At 42.6% G+C, this 18732-nt stretch overlaps 1 protein-coding gene across 1 annotated transcript; it reads left to right on the forward strand.

Moving 5' to 3' along the window:
• The first annotated feature begins 8397 nt into the window (after window positions 1-8397).
• On the forward strand, window positions 8398-12930 carry LOC110522305 (cdc42 effector protein 3-like). The gene is made up of 2 exons (XM_021600604.3): window positions 8398-8641; window positions 10523-12930. The coding sequence occupies exon 2, from the start codon at window positions 10600-10602 to the stop codon at window positions 11215-11217; it is 618 nt and encodes a 205-aa protein (XP_021456279.1). The 5' UTR covers window positions 8398-8641; window positions 10523-10599; the 3' UTR covers window positions 11218-12930.
• The last annotated feature ends 5802 nt before the right edge of the window (window positions 12931-18732 follow it).

The raw sequence follows: 18732 nt of genomic DNA on the forward strand, positions 1-18732 counted from the left end.
TGTGCTAATGTTTTCTCATTATATGCTGTTTATTTATGACTGCAATGTTCCAATCTATTGTATTCCTCTTGCATACCAGTGGTAATTGTGTAAAGTGGTTTGTAGCAGTGGCCCGAGGCTCTATACACATATTTTGCATAAGTAGAAGTTTCGTGTGAACCTGCCACAGAGTTGAAGGGGGATGTTCATGCTGTTTCTGTCTGTTAAAGTCATCAGAGATGGAATTAAGGTTGACTGGCAAAGTAAGTTTTATTATTGGCTGTTTTCTTGCACTCTCTTCACAGCTCACAATACCAGTCACTGACAGACGTAAACTAGAGATCTTAGCCGATGAGTGACATCCCTTATTTGGCTACAACAGGTCTAAGGTGTGCAAAGTGAGTGTCTGCCTCCCATATTGCTCTGTGCATTTTTCGCAAGCTTCAGATTAATGTACCTTTTGTCATCTTCCTTCTGCTGCAGAGGGGAAATGCTTATGAAATCTGAAATAGCCTGGTAGGCTATTTCTCACAGGGGATCATCACCTGAGCATGTTAGTGAGATATGTGCAACAGTCTCAGATCAACAGCACTGACACACATTTACCCCACCAGATATGCCACCAGTGGGTGTTTTTACAGTCCCCAGGTCCAGAACAAATTCAAGGAAACATACAGTATTATACAGAGCCATGAGTGCCTGGAACTCCCTTCTATCTTCTATAGCGCAAGAGAACAACAGACCTGGTTTCAAAAACAATTCAAGCGACACCTCACGGAACAATGCCTCTCCCCCATGTGACATACGTGTGCGTGTGTGTACTGACATGTACAGTGCATTTGGAAAGTATTCAGACCCTTTGACTTTTTTCATATTTCACAGCCTTATTCTAAAATGGATTATATCTTCTTCTTTTTTGCTTATCTAAACACAATAACCCATAATGACAAAACAAAACCTTTTTTTTTAGACTTATGCAAATGTATTAAAAACAAAATGGAAATATCACATTTACATAAGTATTCAGACCCTCCACTCAGTACTTTTGTTGAAGCACCCTTTGACAGCAATTACAGCCTCGAGTCTGCTTGGGTGTGACGATACAAGCTTGGCACACCTGTATTTGGGGTTTCTCCCATTCTTCTCTGCAGATCCTCTCAACCTCTATCAGGTTGGATGGGAGCGTCGCTGCACAGCAATTTTCAGGTCTCTCCAGAGATGTTCGATCAGGTTCAAGTCCAGGCTCTGGTTGGGCCACTCAAGGACATTCATTGACTTGTCCCGAAGCAACTCCTGCATTGTCTTGGTTGTGTGCTTAGGGTCGTTGTCCTGTTGGATGGTGAACCTCATAACTGAGGAACCTGTATAAACAGAGTTAGGGTAATGTGGCTGTATTGTCTTTAATGAGGTCACAACCATGAAACAAAATGGACTGGGTCGTAGCTGGCTTCTCTACTGACCGTTTCCACATTCTCCCGAATAGGAATATTGTTCAATTCTCAAATTCTGGGATGTAGTAGAATTTGTCGGGAGAGTTCCTTTGTTCTACTGTGACCCCCTCTCTCCCATATTGCATGGTCAGGGAGACTGTCTCTGCAAGGAATTTACGATATGGTTGTAAAGTCAAACTGTAAAGTACAAAATTCATGACACTACCCACAAGGTGAAGACATCAGGGCCCATATTCATAAAGTGTCTCAGAGTAGGAGTGATAAACCAGGATCAATTTACTTTTTTTTAGATCATAATCAATATTATTATATGGCCAGTGTTGACATGATCTTAAATCAGCACTCCTACTCTGACACACTGTGAATATGAGCCAATTGATTGATATTCTTTGGAGAGATTGCATGTTCTTCAGGTGTGAGGAAAATGGGTTTGTTTGCATATTAGATCAACATGATGGTGCAAGAAATCCTTATCTAATGATTGTGAGAAGCAAACCGGGTCTGGAATGCACCATGTGTACATAACAGGCCGACTTTCTCTTAGAAATCAAGGTGTTCAGCTAGTGATTTACTAATGCAATTATTTCTGAATATTTGAAGGGTACATTTTTCCACTTGGTCATGGACTGGAAAACCCTAGGACCAGACTCATAATTTGCTGTGCAAACCAAAATGTTGTGTGCCTTCAAATTCACGATTCAGAAACAAGCATAACAGTCTATCATAATGCTCAAATCCACAAGTTGGCAAAGAAAAGGAGAAAAAGATAGATGCGACAATTGATTCACAATACCATGATGTACTGTAAAATAATCTGAGTCAGTGTTTATAGCGTACTTAGTATTCTAGTGAGAGATTTATTAGATAATTCACCCTCAGGACTATCATGGCAAACTGAACATTGTGTCTCTGAGTGGCGTTTTCTATTTCAATACTGAAGGGATTGTGCAAGCTGAGGTCGCTTCTTACAGACGACAGGCGCCATGGCTCCACATGGCCAGGTGAGTTTCAGTTGGACCTGTGCCATAGGGACTGGGTGTCAGCATAAATTAGTCCACGTCCACATTAGTCCACGTCATTTCAACGAGGATAATTGGGTAATATTTGGTTGAGAAATTGATCAATGAGATCACAACCTGTATTCATCCACTCAAAGACAGCCAAAAGACGTTGTTTTAAACATAAATTCATAAAAACATAAATTCATATCCCAAGATGGCATAGCAGTCAGACGTCCTTTGTCCTTGTCTTGTCGTGTCCCATACATATATATATATATATATATACATATATATATATATATATATACAGTGCCTTGCGAAAGTATTCGGCCCCCTTGAACTTTGCGACCTTTTGCCACATTTCAGGCTTCAAACATAAAGATATAAAACTGTATTTTTTTGTGAAGAATCAACAACAAGTGGGACACAATCATGAAGTGGAACGACATTTATTGGATATTTCAAACTTTTTTAACATATCGAAAAATGAAAAATTGGGTGTGCAAAATTATTCAGCCCCTTTTACTTTCAGTGCAGCAAACTCTCTCCAGAAGTTCAGTGAGGATCTCTGAATGATCCAATGTTGACCTAAATGACTAATGATGATAAATACAATCCACCTGTGTGTAATCAAGTCTCCGTATAAATGCACCTGCACTGTGATAGTCTCAGAGGTCCGTTAAAAGCGCAGAGAGCATCATGAAGAACAAGGAACACACCAGGCAGGTCCGAGATACTGTTGTGAAGAAGTTTAAAGCCGGATTTGGATACAAAAAGATTTCCCAAGCTTTAAACATCCCAAGGAGCACTGTGCAAGCGATAATATTGAAATGGAAGGAGTATCAGACCACTGCAAATCTACCAAGACCTGGCCGTCCCTCTAAACTTTCAGCTCATACAAGGAGAAGACTGATCAGAGATGCAGCCAAGAGGCCCATGATCACTCTGGATGAACTGCAGAGATCTACAGCTGAGGTGGGAGACTCTGTCCATAGGACAACAATCAGTCATATATTGCACAAATCTGGCCTCTATGGAAGAGTGGCAAGAAGAAAGCCATTTCTTAAAGATATCCATAAAAAGTGTTGTTTAAAGTTTGCCACAAGCCACCTGGGAGACACACCAAACATGTGGAAGAAGGTGTTCTGGTCAGATGAAACCAAAATTGAACTTTTTGGCAACAATGCAAAACGTTATGTTTGGCGTAAAAGCAACACAGCTCATCACCCTGAACACACCATCCCCACTGTCAAACATGGTGGTGGCAGTATCATGGTTTGTGCCTGCTTTTCTTCAGCAGGGACAGGGAAGATGGTTAAAATTGATGGGAAGATGGATGGAGCCAAATACAGGACCATTCTGGAAAAAAACCTGATGGAGTCTGCAAAAGACCTGCGACTGGGAGATTTGTCTTCCAACAAGAAAATGATCCAAAACATAAAGCAAAATCTACAATGGAATGGTTCAAAAATAAACATATCCAGGTGTTAGAATGGCCAAGTCAAAGTCCAGACCTGAATCCAATCGAGAATCTGTGGAAAGAACTGAAAACTGCTGTTCACAAATGCTCTCCATCCAACCTCACTGAGCTCGAGCTGTTTTGCAAGGAGGAATGGGAAAAAAATTCAGTCTCTCGATGTGCAAAACTGATAGAGACATACCCCAAGCGACTTACAGCTGTAATCGCAGCAAAAGGTGGCGCTACAAAGTATTAACTTAAGGGGGCTGAATAATTTTGCACGCCCAATTTTTCAGTTTTTGATTTGTTAAAAAAGTTTGAAATATCCAATAAATGTCGTTCCACTTCATGATTGTGTCCCACTTGTTGTTGATTCTTCACAAAAAAATACAGTTTTATATCTTTATGTTTGAAGCCTGAAATGTGGCAAAAGGTCGCAAAGTTCAAGGGGGCCGAATACTTTCGCAAGGCACTGTATATACACACACACCTTTCTTCTCGTATCTTTTATACATTTTCTTTTCCAAAAACTCAACTCCAAAACACTCTCCTGCAACCCGCCTCACCAATTTAAAAAAAAAAAGAAAAGGTATAATTTACCTCAAATCTGAAATCGAATAGAAGCTAGCCAGAAGCTAGCCAGTTTACTGGCTATAACGTTAGTATTCAGCTAACCACTGTTTGTGGTCATCAGCTATCCTTTAGCTCGAAAATCTATCGCCAGTTTTGTACAACGCGACTCAGACCAGAACATACCGGATCTATTTCTCTCCATATCCCTGGATTTCAACCGCAAGCTCTGGACAGTTACACCTGGATCTCGCAGCTAGCTAGCTGCTATCCGTGTGACTATTGGCTTACGTCGATCCCGGAGCAAACATCAATTATTCCGGAGCTAGCCAGCTGAAGAGTTCCATCAGCCACTTCTGGGCTACAATCACCTATCCGGTCCCGTTTTTACTGCCAATGCGGAGCCCCACCGGGCCTTCACGATGGGATAGCAGCTAGCTAGCTGCGAGATCCAGGTGTAACTGTCCAGAGCTTGCGGTTTTAATCGACCTGGCCTGGGTATCCTGGAAGGATATTGATCTCATCCCGTCAGTAGAGGATGCCTGGTTATTTTTTTTAAATGCCTTCCTCACCTTCTTAAATAAGCATGCCCCATTCAATAAATTTAGAACCAGGAACAGATATAGCCCTTGGTTCTCTCCAGACCTGACTGCCCTTAACCAACACAAAAACATCCTATAGCGTTCTGCATTAGCATCGAACAGCCCCCGTGATATGCAACTTTTCAGGGAAGCTAGAAACCAATATACACAAGCAGTTAGAAAAGCAAAGGCTAGCTTTTTCAAGCAGAAACTCTGCAAACTCAAAAAAGTTCTGGGACACTGTAAAGTCCATGGAGAATAAGAACACCTCCTCCCAGCTGCCCACTGCACTGAAGATAGGAAACACTGTCACCACCGTTAAATCCACTATAATTGCGAATTTCAATAAGCATTTTTCTACGGCTGGCCATGCTTTCCACCTGGCTACCCCTACCCCGGTCAAAAGCATTGCACCCCCCCACAGCAACTCGCCCAAGCCTTCCCCATTTCTCCTTCTCCCAAATCCAGTCAGCTGATGTTCTGAAAGAGCGGCAAAATCTGGACCCCTACAAATCAGCCGGGCTAGACAATATGGACCCTTTCTTTCTAAAATTATCTGCCGAAATTGTTGCCACCCCTATTACTAGCCTGTTCAACCTCTCTTTCGTGTCGTCTGAGATTCCCAAAGATTGGAAAGCAGCTGCGGTCATCCCCCTCTTCAAAGTGGGGGACACTCTTGACCCAAACTGCTACAGACTATCCTACCCTGCCTTTCTAAGGTCTTTGAAAGCCAAGTCAACAAACTGATTACCGACCATTTCGAATCCCACCATACCTTCTCCGCTATGCAAACTGGTTTCAGAGCTGGTCATGGGTGCACCTCAGCCACGCTCAAGGTCCTAAACGATATCTTAACCGCCATCGATAAGAAACAATACTGTGCAGCCGTATTCATTGACCTGGCCAAGGCTTTCGACTCTGTCAATCACCACATCCTCATCGGCAGACTCGACAGCCTTGGTTTCTCAAATGATTGCCTCGCCTGGTTCACCAGTTACTTCTCTGATAGAGTTCAGTGTGTCAAATCGTAGGGTACAGGGTTCAATTCTCGGACCGACTCTCTTCTCTGTATACATCAATGATGTCGCTCTTGCTGCTGGAGTCTCTGATCCACCTCTATGCAGACGACACCCTTCTTTGGACACTGTGTTAACAACCCTCCAGGCAAGCTTCAATGCCATACAACTCTCCTTCCGTGGCCTCCAATTGCTATTAAATACAAGTAAAACTAAATGCATGATGTTCAACTGATCGCTGCCTGCACCTGCCCGCCTGTCCAACATCACTACTCTGGACGGCTCTGACATATGTGGACAACTATAAATACCTAGGAGTCTGGCTAGACTGTAAACTCTCCTTCCAGACTCACATCAAACATCTCCAATCCAAAGTTAAATCTAGAATTGGCTTCCTTTTTTGCAACAAAGCATCCTTCACTCATGCTGCCAAACATACCCTTGTAAAACTGACCACCCTACCAATCCTCGACTTCGGCAATGTCATTTATAAAATAGCCTCCAATACCCTACTCAATAAATTGGATGCAGTCTATCACAGTGCCACCCGTTTCATCACCAAAGCCCCATACACTACCCACCACTGCGACCTGTACGCTCTCGTTGGCTGGCCCTCTCTTCATACTCGTCGCCAAACCCACTGGCTCCAGGTCATCTACAAGACCCTGCTAGGTAAAGTCCCCCCATATCTCAGCTCGCTGGTCAACATAGCAGCACCCACCTGTAGCACACGCTCCAGCAGGTATATCTCTCTGGTCACCTCCAAAACCAATTCTTCCTTTGGCCGCCTCTCCTTCCAGTTCTCTGCTGCCAATTACTGGAACGAACTACAAAAATCTCTGAAACTGGAAACACTTATCTCCCTCACTATTTTAAGCACCAGCTGTCAGAGCAGCTCAGAGATTGCTGCACCTGTACATAGCCCATCTATAATTTAGCCCAAACAACTACCTCTTTCCCTACTGTATTTATTTATTTAGTTCCTTTGCACCCCATTATTTCTATCTCTACTTTGCACATTCTTCCACTGTAAATCTACCATTCCAGTGTTTTACTTGCTATATTGTATTTACTTCGCCACCATGGCCTTTTTTTTGTTGCCTTTACCTCCCTTTTCTCACCTCACTTGCTCACATTGTATATAGACTTATTTTTCTACTGTATTATTGACTGTATGTTTGTTTTACTCCATGTGTAACTCTGTGTTGTTGTATTTGACGAACTGCTTTGCTTTATCTGGCCAGGTTGCAATTGTAAATGAGAACTTGTTCTCAACTTGCCTACCTGGTTAAATAAAGGTGAAATAAAAAAAATAAAAAATAAAAATAAAAAGGTACAACATATTATATTCAAAGTTTGCTTATGCTGAAATTTGGTTACCATGATGACATTACCATGCGGTTGAAATTTCACCCTTTTTTCAAATCCAATGTATTTTCTACGTAACAATACATTGACAAATTACATTGAAACAACAGATTCAACCAGTTTGTGTCCAGTGTGTGGCTACTGGGACCACTTAACAGCACTCAAAACCGAAAATTCCTTTCACAATATCCAATCATTACAGACCCAGTCAAGCTGAATTTGTTTACTGTATTTATGAATCATCAAGCTGGGGTGGCACACACATAATTACAAGGTGTCTGTATGCATAAAACAACAGGATATTCCATCTCATTTTCATATTCTAGACTTAAGATCTTTTGATTGCTGTTTATACACTACAGGCAGGATATCCTCCCTAGCAAACCTCACCAAACATCCTACTCATTCTATTTCTGTAGTGTTATATCAAACTAGAGTATTCTGACTTGCTCCACGCATCCCATACTTAGGTTAATGACACACTGGGTGCCGATAGCAGCCACGATGCAATATGATTCATAATAGATTCTCCACAGTTTTTGTTGTATTCCACATTTGACAGATAGGAGCAGTTATGTTTATTTTTAGAGAAATGTCAGAGGGAAAATGTTTACATAAACAGTGATGTAAATAGTGAATTGACTTAAATAGATATCTGTTTTTGAGTATTTTGTGGCGAATGCCTGGTGATCAGAAGGTAGTGAGTGATTTTTATTTGTCCCCCCCCAATCCTACCCCTTCCTATACATGTACAGTAGACCTAAGTAAGTTCCATTGGAAAACCCACACCCTATAGGAAGAGATGCTTTGGCTTCTTCCCCAGGAATTCACCAACCCATAGGGCAAGTGATACAGTAACATCTATCACTGCCCCCTTTCCCTACCTAACTTGAAGAAATGCAAGCAGTGTAGAGTTCACATGAGCGTCACACTTCTACAATAAAAGGTGATCCTCTTTTCTACAGCTTATTTAGACTAGAGAACTACCCGAGAGAAGATAGTCACAGGCACACAGACAGAGATTAATCAAGGGGGAGGGACTGGAGGTTTATCACTTCATACAAACGCCCCACAGACACAGGTGAGCTGATAAGGCTGTCCGGGGCGCTCATTCAAACACAGAACGTCTGGAGAGCTGTGTGTTCTAACCCAACAGAGAAGAGTGAAATATATTGAGTGAGCATAAAGTTACCTCAGGATATAAAGACAGACACAGGTAAACTTTCAAGACTTTTAAGCAATAAGTGAATGAACGCCATGCTTCTGAAAGAAAGGTGCTATCTAGAACCTAAAAGGGTTCTTCTGTTGTTCCCATAGGAGAACGCTTTGAAGAACCCTTTTTGGTTCCAGGCAGAACCCTTTTTGTTTTCAGGTAGAACTCTTTTTGGTTCCAGGTAGAACCATTTCCACAGAGGGTTCTACATGGAACCTAAAAGGGTTCTACCTAGAGCCAAAAAGGGGACAGCCGAATAATCCTTTTGGAACCGTTTTTTTCTAAGCGTGTACAGTAAAGGTTTTTCCTCACTACAACTTGATCAAACGGTGTGGCCTATACACGGCTTTAGTTAGTGGTTACCGTGTTGACTTTGTCAGTAGAACAACTACCTTTCCAAAGAAATTGTTTATATTAATCTGGAAACAGCATAACAAGTTGTCAGTCCTACTGGATTTGAATCATACCAGCCACCTCAGTTTACCTGAGGCAGTATCTGACACATTGTCCTCATAGCTGCAGTAAGTAACTAACCACTATCAAATATCCCGATCTCTGAGAAACCTTTAAAAGCCACATACAAATCTTAGATAAATAATTGGGTCTCCATTGGAGCTAATTTGTTGAGGATCCATAATTGGAACTATCATGAAGTTTGTTGAATCTTGTACTAACTGTACAGAACTGTACAACTTGGATTTCTGTATTGTCTGAAAGATAGGGCAAATTCCTTAAAAGCAGCATTTTTTTGTGGGGGGGGGGGGGGGGGGGGTTGACTAACAATACAAGCAAGACAACATAACCTTCACATTTTAGACAAATTAAGAAAGTCCCTAACCAGTTTGTCTTCCAGTCAGGAGTGAACGTTTTCCTTAGAATTCCCAACTGTTGTTCCATTACAGGTATATGAATATGAAACACTAACCTTGGGGAAAAAATATGATCTTTCCAATCTTAATCTGAGTGAAATGTGGAACTACCAGTTAGAACAAGCCATGATTGCAACACTATCTCAAAAGTTCAAGCAGCTTTAGACACATATGGTGTGAACCAGTGGAGGCTGCTGAGGGGAGTACGGCTCATAATAATAGCTGGAACGGAGCAAATGGAATGGCATCAAACACATGGAAACTTCAGCCATTACCTCGAGCCTGTCCTTCCCAATTAAGGTGCCACCAACCTCCTGTGGTGTGAATGATGACATTGAGTGAAATCAAATCTAATGTAATCATAGCAACATTCAAAGAAAAAAACGTTTTTTAATGCTTTAAAGTAATAAAAGCAAGCCTCCAAGATTACTTATTAACAAACTAAGGTACCCCAGTGTTCACGTTCCAGTACAAGAGGTCAGAGGAGGCTGGTGGGAGGAGCTTTAGGATCAATGTAATGGCTGGAATGGAATCAATGGAACAGAGTCAAACACGTTATTTCCAGGTACCCTTCCATTGTTTCCATTGCAGCCATTAACATTGAGCCCCATCCTCCTATAGCTCCTCCCCAGCCTCCTCTGTACGAGGTTGTTTAGACTTTTCCCTCTGTGAGACAATTAATTCAACATTTTTTAAGCATCAACTCTTACTAGATTAACCTTTGTGCAGAAAGCTATGTGTGTGAAGTTAGAAGAGTATTACAGTGTGTTAGCTTTGACATGCACAATAAAAACTGGTTCCTATATTATACAGTCACTGCTGCAGGAACCAGTCCATAAATGGAACAATCTCAACCTGGAATCCAAGGTCATGGCAATTGTGGCAAATTTTAGCAAAGGTTGGAATTTGGGGTGTATCTATGAAATGCCAAAATGAAAAATAAAACTATGGAATGATTATCAGATAATTATAAATGAGTTTTCTCTATCTATTTTGTTTGTCCTCACAATTTCAGAGTTGCCCAAAGGCCAACTAGACCCTTCAACTGAGTGACCTTGAACTCACTAACTGACGTTACACACAATCAAGTCAATGCCTCTGAAGAATTCCCTGTACTTGAAATCGGCCACGATGCGCTGGCCCCGCAAGCAGAAGCGCCGTGAGCTTCTGTCAGTCAACATGATCAGCCTACCACTGGGCGACTTCCGTCACCTCTCCCACATCGGATTGGATGCCCACGGTGATACCTTCGGCGACTTCACAGCCTTTCACCGGACTGGTAGTCTCATCCTCCACAGCTCTCAAAGCCACCAGGACCTCTACTGCAAAGGGACCTCCCCAGCCCCACCCAAGCCCCCACGACTCCTCAGCCCAGAAGAGATGGATGCACAGTCCGCCGAAGCCAGAACCCTTCCCCAGGCTTTCAGGCACAATAAGTGCCACTCCCTGCCTTTACTGGATGATGTGGAGGTGGTGGAGCATGATGGGTTGTACCAACGAGAGGAGGTAAAGCAGGAGCAGGAAGAGGAGGGAGGGTTAACTATGGGTCCGGATGGATTTGAATTAAATGCGGCCCCCCAGCAGGTTCCTTGTCCCCCAGTGGAGGCCTCTCCAGTGGTCGAGGAAGACTCATCTTTTGCCCTGAACCTTGACCTGGGGCCATCCATACTAGAAGATGTCCTGCAGGTGATGGACCAGCTTTACCAGTGAGACTTTGAGAACAGTGCCCCTCATACATATGATTGTAATATATTTTGTTCTAAGGGCCTTTCAAGAAACCCAAGACACTGTACCAGACACTATACATAGGGAGAACTCCAAACTCCTTCCTTTCTAATGGGAATTGAAAGAGGTTGTGCCATGGATGGACAAATTGGCTGAATCATTGTCAACTGTCAGGATGCTAATCGGCACAATTGTTTTCAATTACTGCCTACATAGAGGACAGATTGTATAATATTTCCTTCTTTTGGATGCAATATTATATAATTAGAGGGATGTGTCATATCTGGGTCAACGCATTGGACATTTACCCTTCTCAGGTGAAAGCTCTGTGAGCCAATGACACCACTCCACCTGGGTCATGTGACCTAATGACGGACAATGTCACATATTTGTATCTAGAGGAGACATGTTGTGAAAGGGAAGAAAGACAGATTGTAAACTATGAGACAGGGCTGTGAGACAGACATTTATGACTGAAGCTTGTCTGACAACTTCTGTGGTGAAACACCGAAAGAACACTGGTTGCTAATGAGAACTAGCTCTCCCATAGTATCTAAGTCAGCTACAGTATGACTCACTCAAGTGTATACGTATAGACCGATCTCTTGTTTTTCTTACCAAGTACTCAAGGGGAAAGTTCACTAACAAACCTTTATGAATATACTACTTTATGCGTCTTTATGACATGGTTTATGGCTTGACTGTGAATAGTATCAGTCTATAAAAGTTTCTTCGGAAAAGCAAAGATCACCAACAATCCTTTTCCCATATCATAATCTGTTAGACTAAAGTGGAGCATGAACTCTGCCCAGCACAATGAAAGCACATTGTGTTTAAACTCTATAGAATAAGCTTTCATTTGTGAAATAAAAAACAGAAAGGTAAGATAGTGCTTACTTTTTGCATCTGAGCCAATTTATTCTTTAACATCACTGCTTCCTCCTGGTGGCCCATCTTGTAACAACTATCACATCCATTTGTCTTTCTACACCACCTGAAGGACATATTTCACAGCCTTATATTGGCTGGTATGTGCATCTTCAGTACTTCATGGTCCAATGGGTCAATGTCCATTATTTAAATATATTCGTTTTTATAAATCTCCCTCAAGCTTTTTGACAGAAACTACTGTATCAAGAATAATCCAGAGCAAATTACAGTTGAGTACCTACTTGTTTTACTTGTTTTTACTAGGGACCACAACGCTACTTTGCCCCATAACAAATATACATTTAATAAGATCTATAGTCAGTATGGCCATCCATGTTATTATAATGCATTCTTTATTTATCACACTCATTTCACTCCCTGTATCCTATGTAATATCCTCCATTTTGTTCCCTCGACTCTTGGGATTCATGCAATCTCAACAATGGGACTGAGGCACAACCACACCAATTATTGTGTTCTGCATCTGTGTGAGATAACATGAATCAGCTTGTTGTCTGTGGAAGATACACTGTGTTTACCCGCTGCAAACCCATTCAAATACACGGCTGTTCTCAACAAGTCTGCCTTTTTGAGCAGACTCTCCTTCACAGGCTTGGTAGAAGCCTGGGCACGGCATAGGTTGTCAGAAAACCGACGCTGTTCCAAAAACATCCGTTGTGAATGTTGACATGGCCATTTTATTGGAATAATTCATCCAGGCTACTATTTTATGGGTTGGCTTAAATAAAGGTAACTGATGAAGGGTTATCGTACAGTTTTATTGACTCAAATTGTATTGGTCACATACACATGGTCAGCAGATGTTAATGTGAGTGCAGTGAAATGCTTGTGGTTCTACTTCCGACAGTGCAGTAATATCTAACAAGTAATCTAGCAATTCCACAACAACTACCTAATACACACAAATCTAAAGGGATGGAATAAGAATATGTACATATACATACTGTATGGATGAGCGATGGCCGAGCGGCATAGGCAAGATGGAATAGATGGTATAAGATACAGTTGAAGTTGGAAGTTTACATACACCTTGGCCAAATACATTTAAACTCAGTTTTTCACAATTCCTGACATTTAATCCTAGTAAAGATTGCCTGTCTTAGGCCAATTAGGATCACCACTTTATTTTAAGAATGTGAAATGTCAGAATAATAGTAGAGAGAATGATTCATTTCAGCTTTTATTTCTTTTTCACATTCCCAGTGTGTCAGAATTTTGGCCCATTCCTCCTGACAGAGCTGGTGTAATTGAGTCAGGTTTGTAGGCCTCCTTGCTTGTACACATTTTTTCAGTTCTGCCCACAAATTTTCTACAGGATTGAGGTCAGGGCTTTGTGTTGGCCACTCCAATACGTTGACTTTGTAGTCCTTAAACCATTTGCCACAACTTTGGAAGAATGCTTGGGGTCATTGTCCATTTGGAAGACCCATTTGCGACCAAGCTTTAACTTCCTGACTGATGTCTTGAGATGTTGCTTCAATATATCCACATGATTTTCCTGCCTCATGATACCATCTAGTTTGTGAAGTGCACCAGTTCCTCCTGCAGCAAAGCAACCACACAACATGATGCTGCCACCCTCGTGATTCATGGTTGGGATGGTGTTCTTCAGCTTGCAAGCATCCCCCTTTTTCCTCCAAACATAACGATGGTCATTATGGCCAAACAGTTCTATTTTTGTTTCATCAGACGAGGACATTTCTCCAAAAAGTACGATCTTCGTCCCCATGTGCAGTTACAAACTGTGTCTGGCTTTTTTATGGCAGTTTTGGAGCAGTGGCTTCTTCCTTGCTGAGTGGCCTTTCAGGTTATGTCGATATAGGACTAGTTTTTACTGTGGATATAGATACTTTTGTACCTGTTTCCTCCAGCATCTTCACAAGGTCCTTTGCTGTTGTTCTGGGATTGATTTGCACTTCTCACACCAAAGTATGTTCATCACTAGGAGACAGAACGCGCCTCCTTCCTGAGCAGTATGACAGCTGCATGGTCCTATCATGTTTATACTTGCGTACTATTGTTTGTACAGATGAACGCGGTACCTTCAGGTGTTTGGAAATTGCTCCCAAGGATGAAGCAGACTTGTGGAGGTCTACAATTTTTTTCTGAGGTCTTGGCTGATTTCTTTTCATTTTCCCATGATGTCAAGCAAAATGACACTGAGTTTGAAGGTAGGCCTTGAAATACGTCCACAGGTACACTTCCAATTGACTCAAATTATGTCAATTAGCCTATCAGAAGCTTCTAAAGCCATGATATCCTTTTCTGGAATTTTCCAAGTTGTTTAAAGGCACAGTCAACTTAGTGTATGTAAACTTCTGACCCATTGGAATTGTGATACAGTGAATTATAAGTAAAATAATCTATCTGTAAACAATTGTTGGAAAAACTTGTGCCTTGCACAAAGTAGATGTCCGAACCAACTTGCCAAAACAATAGTTTGTTAACAAGAAATTTGTGGAGTGGTTAAAAAAACAGTTTTATTGACTCCAACTTAAGTGTATGTAAACTTCTGACTTCTACTGTACATATGAGATGCGTAATGTAAGATATGTAAACATTGTTAAAGTGGCATTAATTAAAGTGAGTAGTGATCCATTTATTATAGTGGCCAATGATTTGAGTCTGTATCTAGGCAGCAGCCTCTCTGAGTTAGTGATTGTTGTTTAACAGACTGATGGCCTTGAGATAGAAGCTGTTTTTCAGTCTCTTTCAGCTTTGATGCAACTGTTCTGGCCTCGCCTTCTGGATGGTAGCGGGGAGAACAGGCAGCAGCTCGGGTGGTTGTTGTCCTTGATGATCTTTTTGGCCTTCCTGTGACATCGGGTGCTGTAGGTGTCCTGGAGGGCAGGTAGTTTGCCGCCGGTGATGCATTGTCCATCCTCTGGAGAACCTTGCGGTTGAGGGCAGTGCAGTTGCCTTACCAGGCGGTGATACATTCCCAACAGGATGCTCTCAATTGTGCATCTGTAAAACGTTTGTCAGGTTTTTAGGTGACAAGCCAAATTTCTTCAGCCTCCTGAGGTTGAAGTGGTGCTGTTGCGCCTTCTTCACCAGTCTGTCTGTGTTGGTGGACCATTTCAGTTTGTCTGTAAAGTGTAGCCCGAGGATCTTTCCACCTTCTCCACTACTGTCCCGTCGATGTGGATAGGGGGTGCTCCCTCTGCTGTTTCTTGAAGTCCACAATCCTCTCCTTTGTTTTGTTGATGTTGAGGAAGAGGTTGTTTTCCTGACACCCCACACGAGTGCTCTCACCTCCTCCCTGTAGGCTGTCTTGTCATTGTTGGTAATCAAGCCCACTACTGTAGTGTCGTCTGCAAACTGGATGATCGAGTTGGAGGCGTGCATGGCCATGCAGTCATGGGTGAACAGGGAGTACAGGAGGGGGCTGAGCACGCAACCTTGCGGGGCCCCAGTGTTGAGGATCAGCGAAGTGGAGATGTTGTTTCCTACCTTCACCACCTAGGGGCGGCCCGTGAAGAAAGTCCAGGACCCAATTGTACAGGGCAGGATTGAGACCCAGGGCCTCAAGCTTAATGATGAGCTTGGAGGGTACTATGGTGTGGAATGCTGAGCTGTAGTCAATGAATAGCATTCTTACATAGGTGTTCCTCTTGTCCAGATGGGATAAGGCGAGGGTTAGCCTTGCGAGGGTTAGCACGTTTAAATGTCTTACTCACGTCGGCCACGGAGAAGGAGAGGGGGGTCCTTGGTAGCGCGGCGCGTCGGTGGCACTGTATTATCCTCAAAGCGGGCAAAGAAGGTGTTTTAGTTTGTCTGGAAGCAAGATGTCGGTGTCCGTGACGTGGCTGGTTTTCTTTTTATAGTCCGTAATTGCCTGTAGATCTGGCCACAAACGTCTCATATCTGAGCCGTTGAATTGCGACACCACTTTGTCCCTGTACCGACATTTCAGTTGTTTGACTGCCTTGCGGAGAGAATAACTACACTGTTTATATTCGGCCATATACCCTGTCATCTTTCCATGGTTAAATGAGGTGGTTCGCGCTTTCTGTTTTGTTCAAATGCCGCCATCTATCCACGGTTTCTGGTTAGGGTAGGTTTTAATAGTCACAGTGGGTACATCTCCAATGCACTTCCTTATATACTCACTCACTGAGTCAACGTATAAATCGATGTTATTCTCTGAGGCTTCCCGGAACATTTCCCAGTCCATGTGATCAAAACAATATTGAAGCGTGGATTCCAATTGATCAGACCAGCGTTGGATGGTTCTAGTCACGGGTACATCCTGTTTGAGTTTCTACCTATAGGACGGCAGGAGCAAAATGGAGTCCTGATCGAATTTGATGCCGTTCTGAAGCCGAAAGGGGGGTCTTCCTAATGTTTGGTATACTCAGTGTGTGATCGAAGAATGTTGCTCTTATACAGTCTGTAATGGGATCTGTATTTGGAACTTTTGTGCTGACATCATGAGAAATAATGATTGCAGTAAGCATGACTCAATGTTCACACACCCACGGCTGAAAAATCTATTCAGCTTCTATCAAATTTGGAAGTTAAAGTAGTGTTCCTTTTACAGGTGCATTGACACAAAGTTTCAAATACAGATCCCATTGCAGACTGTATAAGAGCTACATCTTTTGATCACAGACTGAGTCTACCAAACATTAGGAACACCCCCTTTGGCTTCAGAACAGCCTCAATTTGCTGGGGCATGGACTCTAAAATGTGCTGAAAGCGTTTCACAGGGATGTGGCCCATGTTGACTCCAATTTTTCCTATAGCTGTGTACATCTGGCTAGATGTCTTTTGGGTGGTGGACCATTCATGATCCACATGGGACACTGTTGAGCGACGGACACTGTCTCCTCGACGGGCTGTGGTGGAACAGGTTGAGAGCTTCAAGTTCCTTGGTGTCCACATCACCAACAAACTATCATGGTCCAAACACACCAAGACAGTTGTGAAGAGGGCATGACAACGCCTATTCCCCCTCCAGGAGAATGAAAGATTTGGCATGGGTCCTCAGATTCGGAAAAAGTTATACAGCTGCACCATCGAGAGCATCCTGACCGCCTGGTACGACAACTGCTGTAAGTGACATTTTGCTTATTGAAAATCCTATATCTTGAAAACTTGACTGCTGACATGCAAAATATTTTGGGACTGTATCAACAGTGGACTAATAAAAAAATAAATCCACAAAGTTTTTTTTTCTTTTAACGCAAGACATCAATGACAAACGATGCAAGGAATAATAGCGCCATTTCGTGGCAGCAGGGCTACTACCTAGAGTAGCCAATATTAGGGTAAAAGCCAGTAAGCACACGGATACAACGCATACAAGCAACAGTACAACCATCATGACTACTTTTAATTTTAAAAAATGTACAGTTATTTGTAACAGTGAAATATGACTCAGACTCATCCCCTGGCTTTAAAACAGAAGTCCAAACTCCCGTGGTAAGGTAGTTGCATGGTTAGTAACCTCATCCAAAGAGGAACAAGTGAAGTGAGAGATTTTGCACACACCAAAATATGTCCAAAATAAGCCCAATTAATTTCTATGGGCTTAATATGCAGACCTAGGCGTGTCACCTGCCTTCCTGCCTTTGGGACAAAAACTCCCATTGTTAGTGCAGAGACATGAGCATCTCGTCATTATACACAGATCTCTGCTTCATCCCCAGGCTATTGCGCACAGAGCATATAAGCCTTGGATATTATCAACCACTCAATGTGGTAAGAGGTGAGAGGTGTTGTTGATTCTTTCTGCCCAGAGGCCAAATGCAAGCACTCCAGCAATCACTGACTGGAAATGAGGATGCTGCTCTCAGATGCAGGATAGGCCATGTATATGGTCATATGCAGCAGTGTGTAGGAGGGAGATTCTGAGATGTGAGAAGTATGCAGGGCATGGGACAAAGGAATGTCTAGTATCGGTGGAAAAATCTGTGTGTCAATTGGGTGCCCATGTTGTTGGGGATCAGAAGTCCCCGGTGCGAGAGAGACAGGTTGAGGTTGCCAGGGTCCGAGTAGAACAGAAGGTGTCATATGCGTGAGGCAGTGATGAGAATAGAGGATGATGGGTCAAGGGTGAATAGTTGGTCTAAGCCAATACAGAGTGAAACACATTTTTACTTCAGTGAGGTTGGCTTCTTAGCATTCATTGCCATAGTTATCACCTGTACCTCAGAAATGGAATGTAAATCACAGAATTATAGACGTTGTGATGGAAGCTGCAGAGAAGTATGTGGATGCCTGATGAAGACCTAAGGGTCGAAACGCTGTAAATAAATATAACCTGGGAGCATGAGCAGCAGTGTGCAGCGTTTTCCTTTCTGTTTTCCAAGTATGTGGGTGTACAATGTTTTACTGCAGAAGAGTTATAAGGTACCTTTCCATCGACACAGCTCCATCATACATTACCATGTGCCTGTCCTCCCCAATTAAGGCGCCACCCACCTGTGTTGTAGGGTTTTTGAATCACAAAAGGTAACATGATCGACCACACACTCCCGCACAGTAGGTGGCGGAATGCACAAACAAAATGTGCAAGCACCATGATATTAAAGAAGAAGAAGT

Source organism: Oncorhynchus mykiss, chromosome 4 (assembly GCF_057628025.1).
Source record: "Oncorhynchus mykiss isolate SJ-2025 chromosome 4, ASM5762802v1, whole genome shotgun sequence".
Classification (NCBI taxonomy): Eukaryota; Metazoa; Chordata; class Actinopteri; order Salmoniformes; family Salmonidae; genus Oncorhynchus; species Oncorhynchus mykiss.

Excerpts from the sequence above, each read along its gene's own strand:
- LOC110522305 (XM_021600604.3), top strand. The coding sequence starts at position 10,600 with ATGCCTCTGAAGAATTCCCTGTACTTGAAATCGGCCACGATGCGCTGG.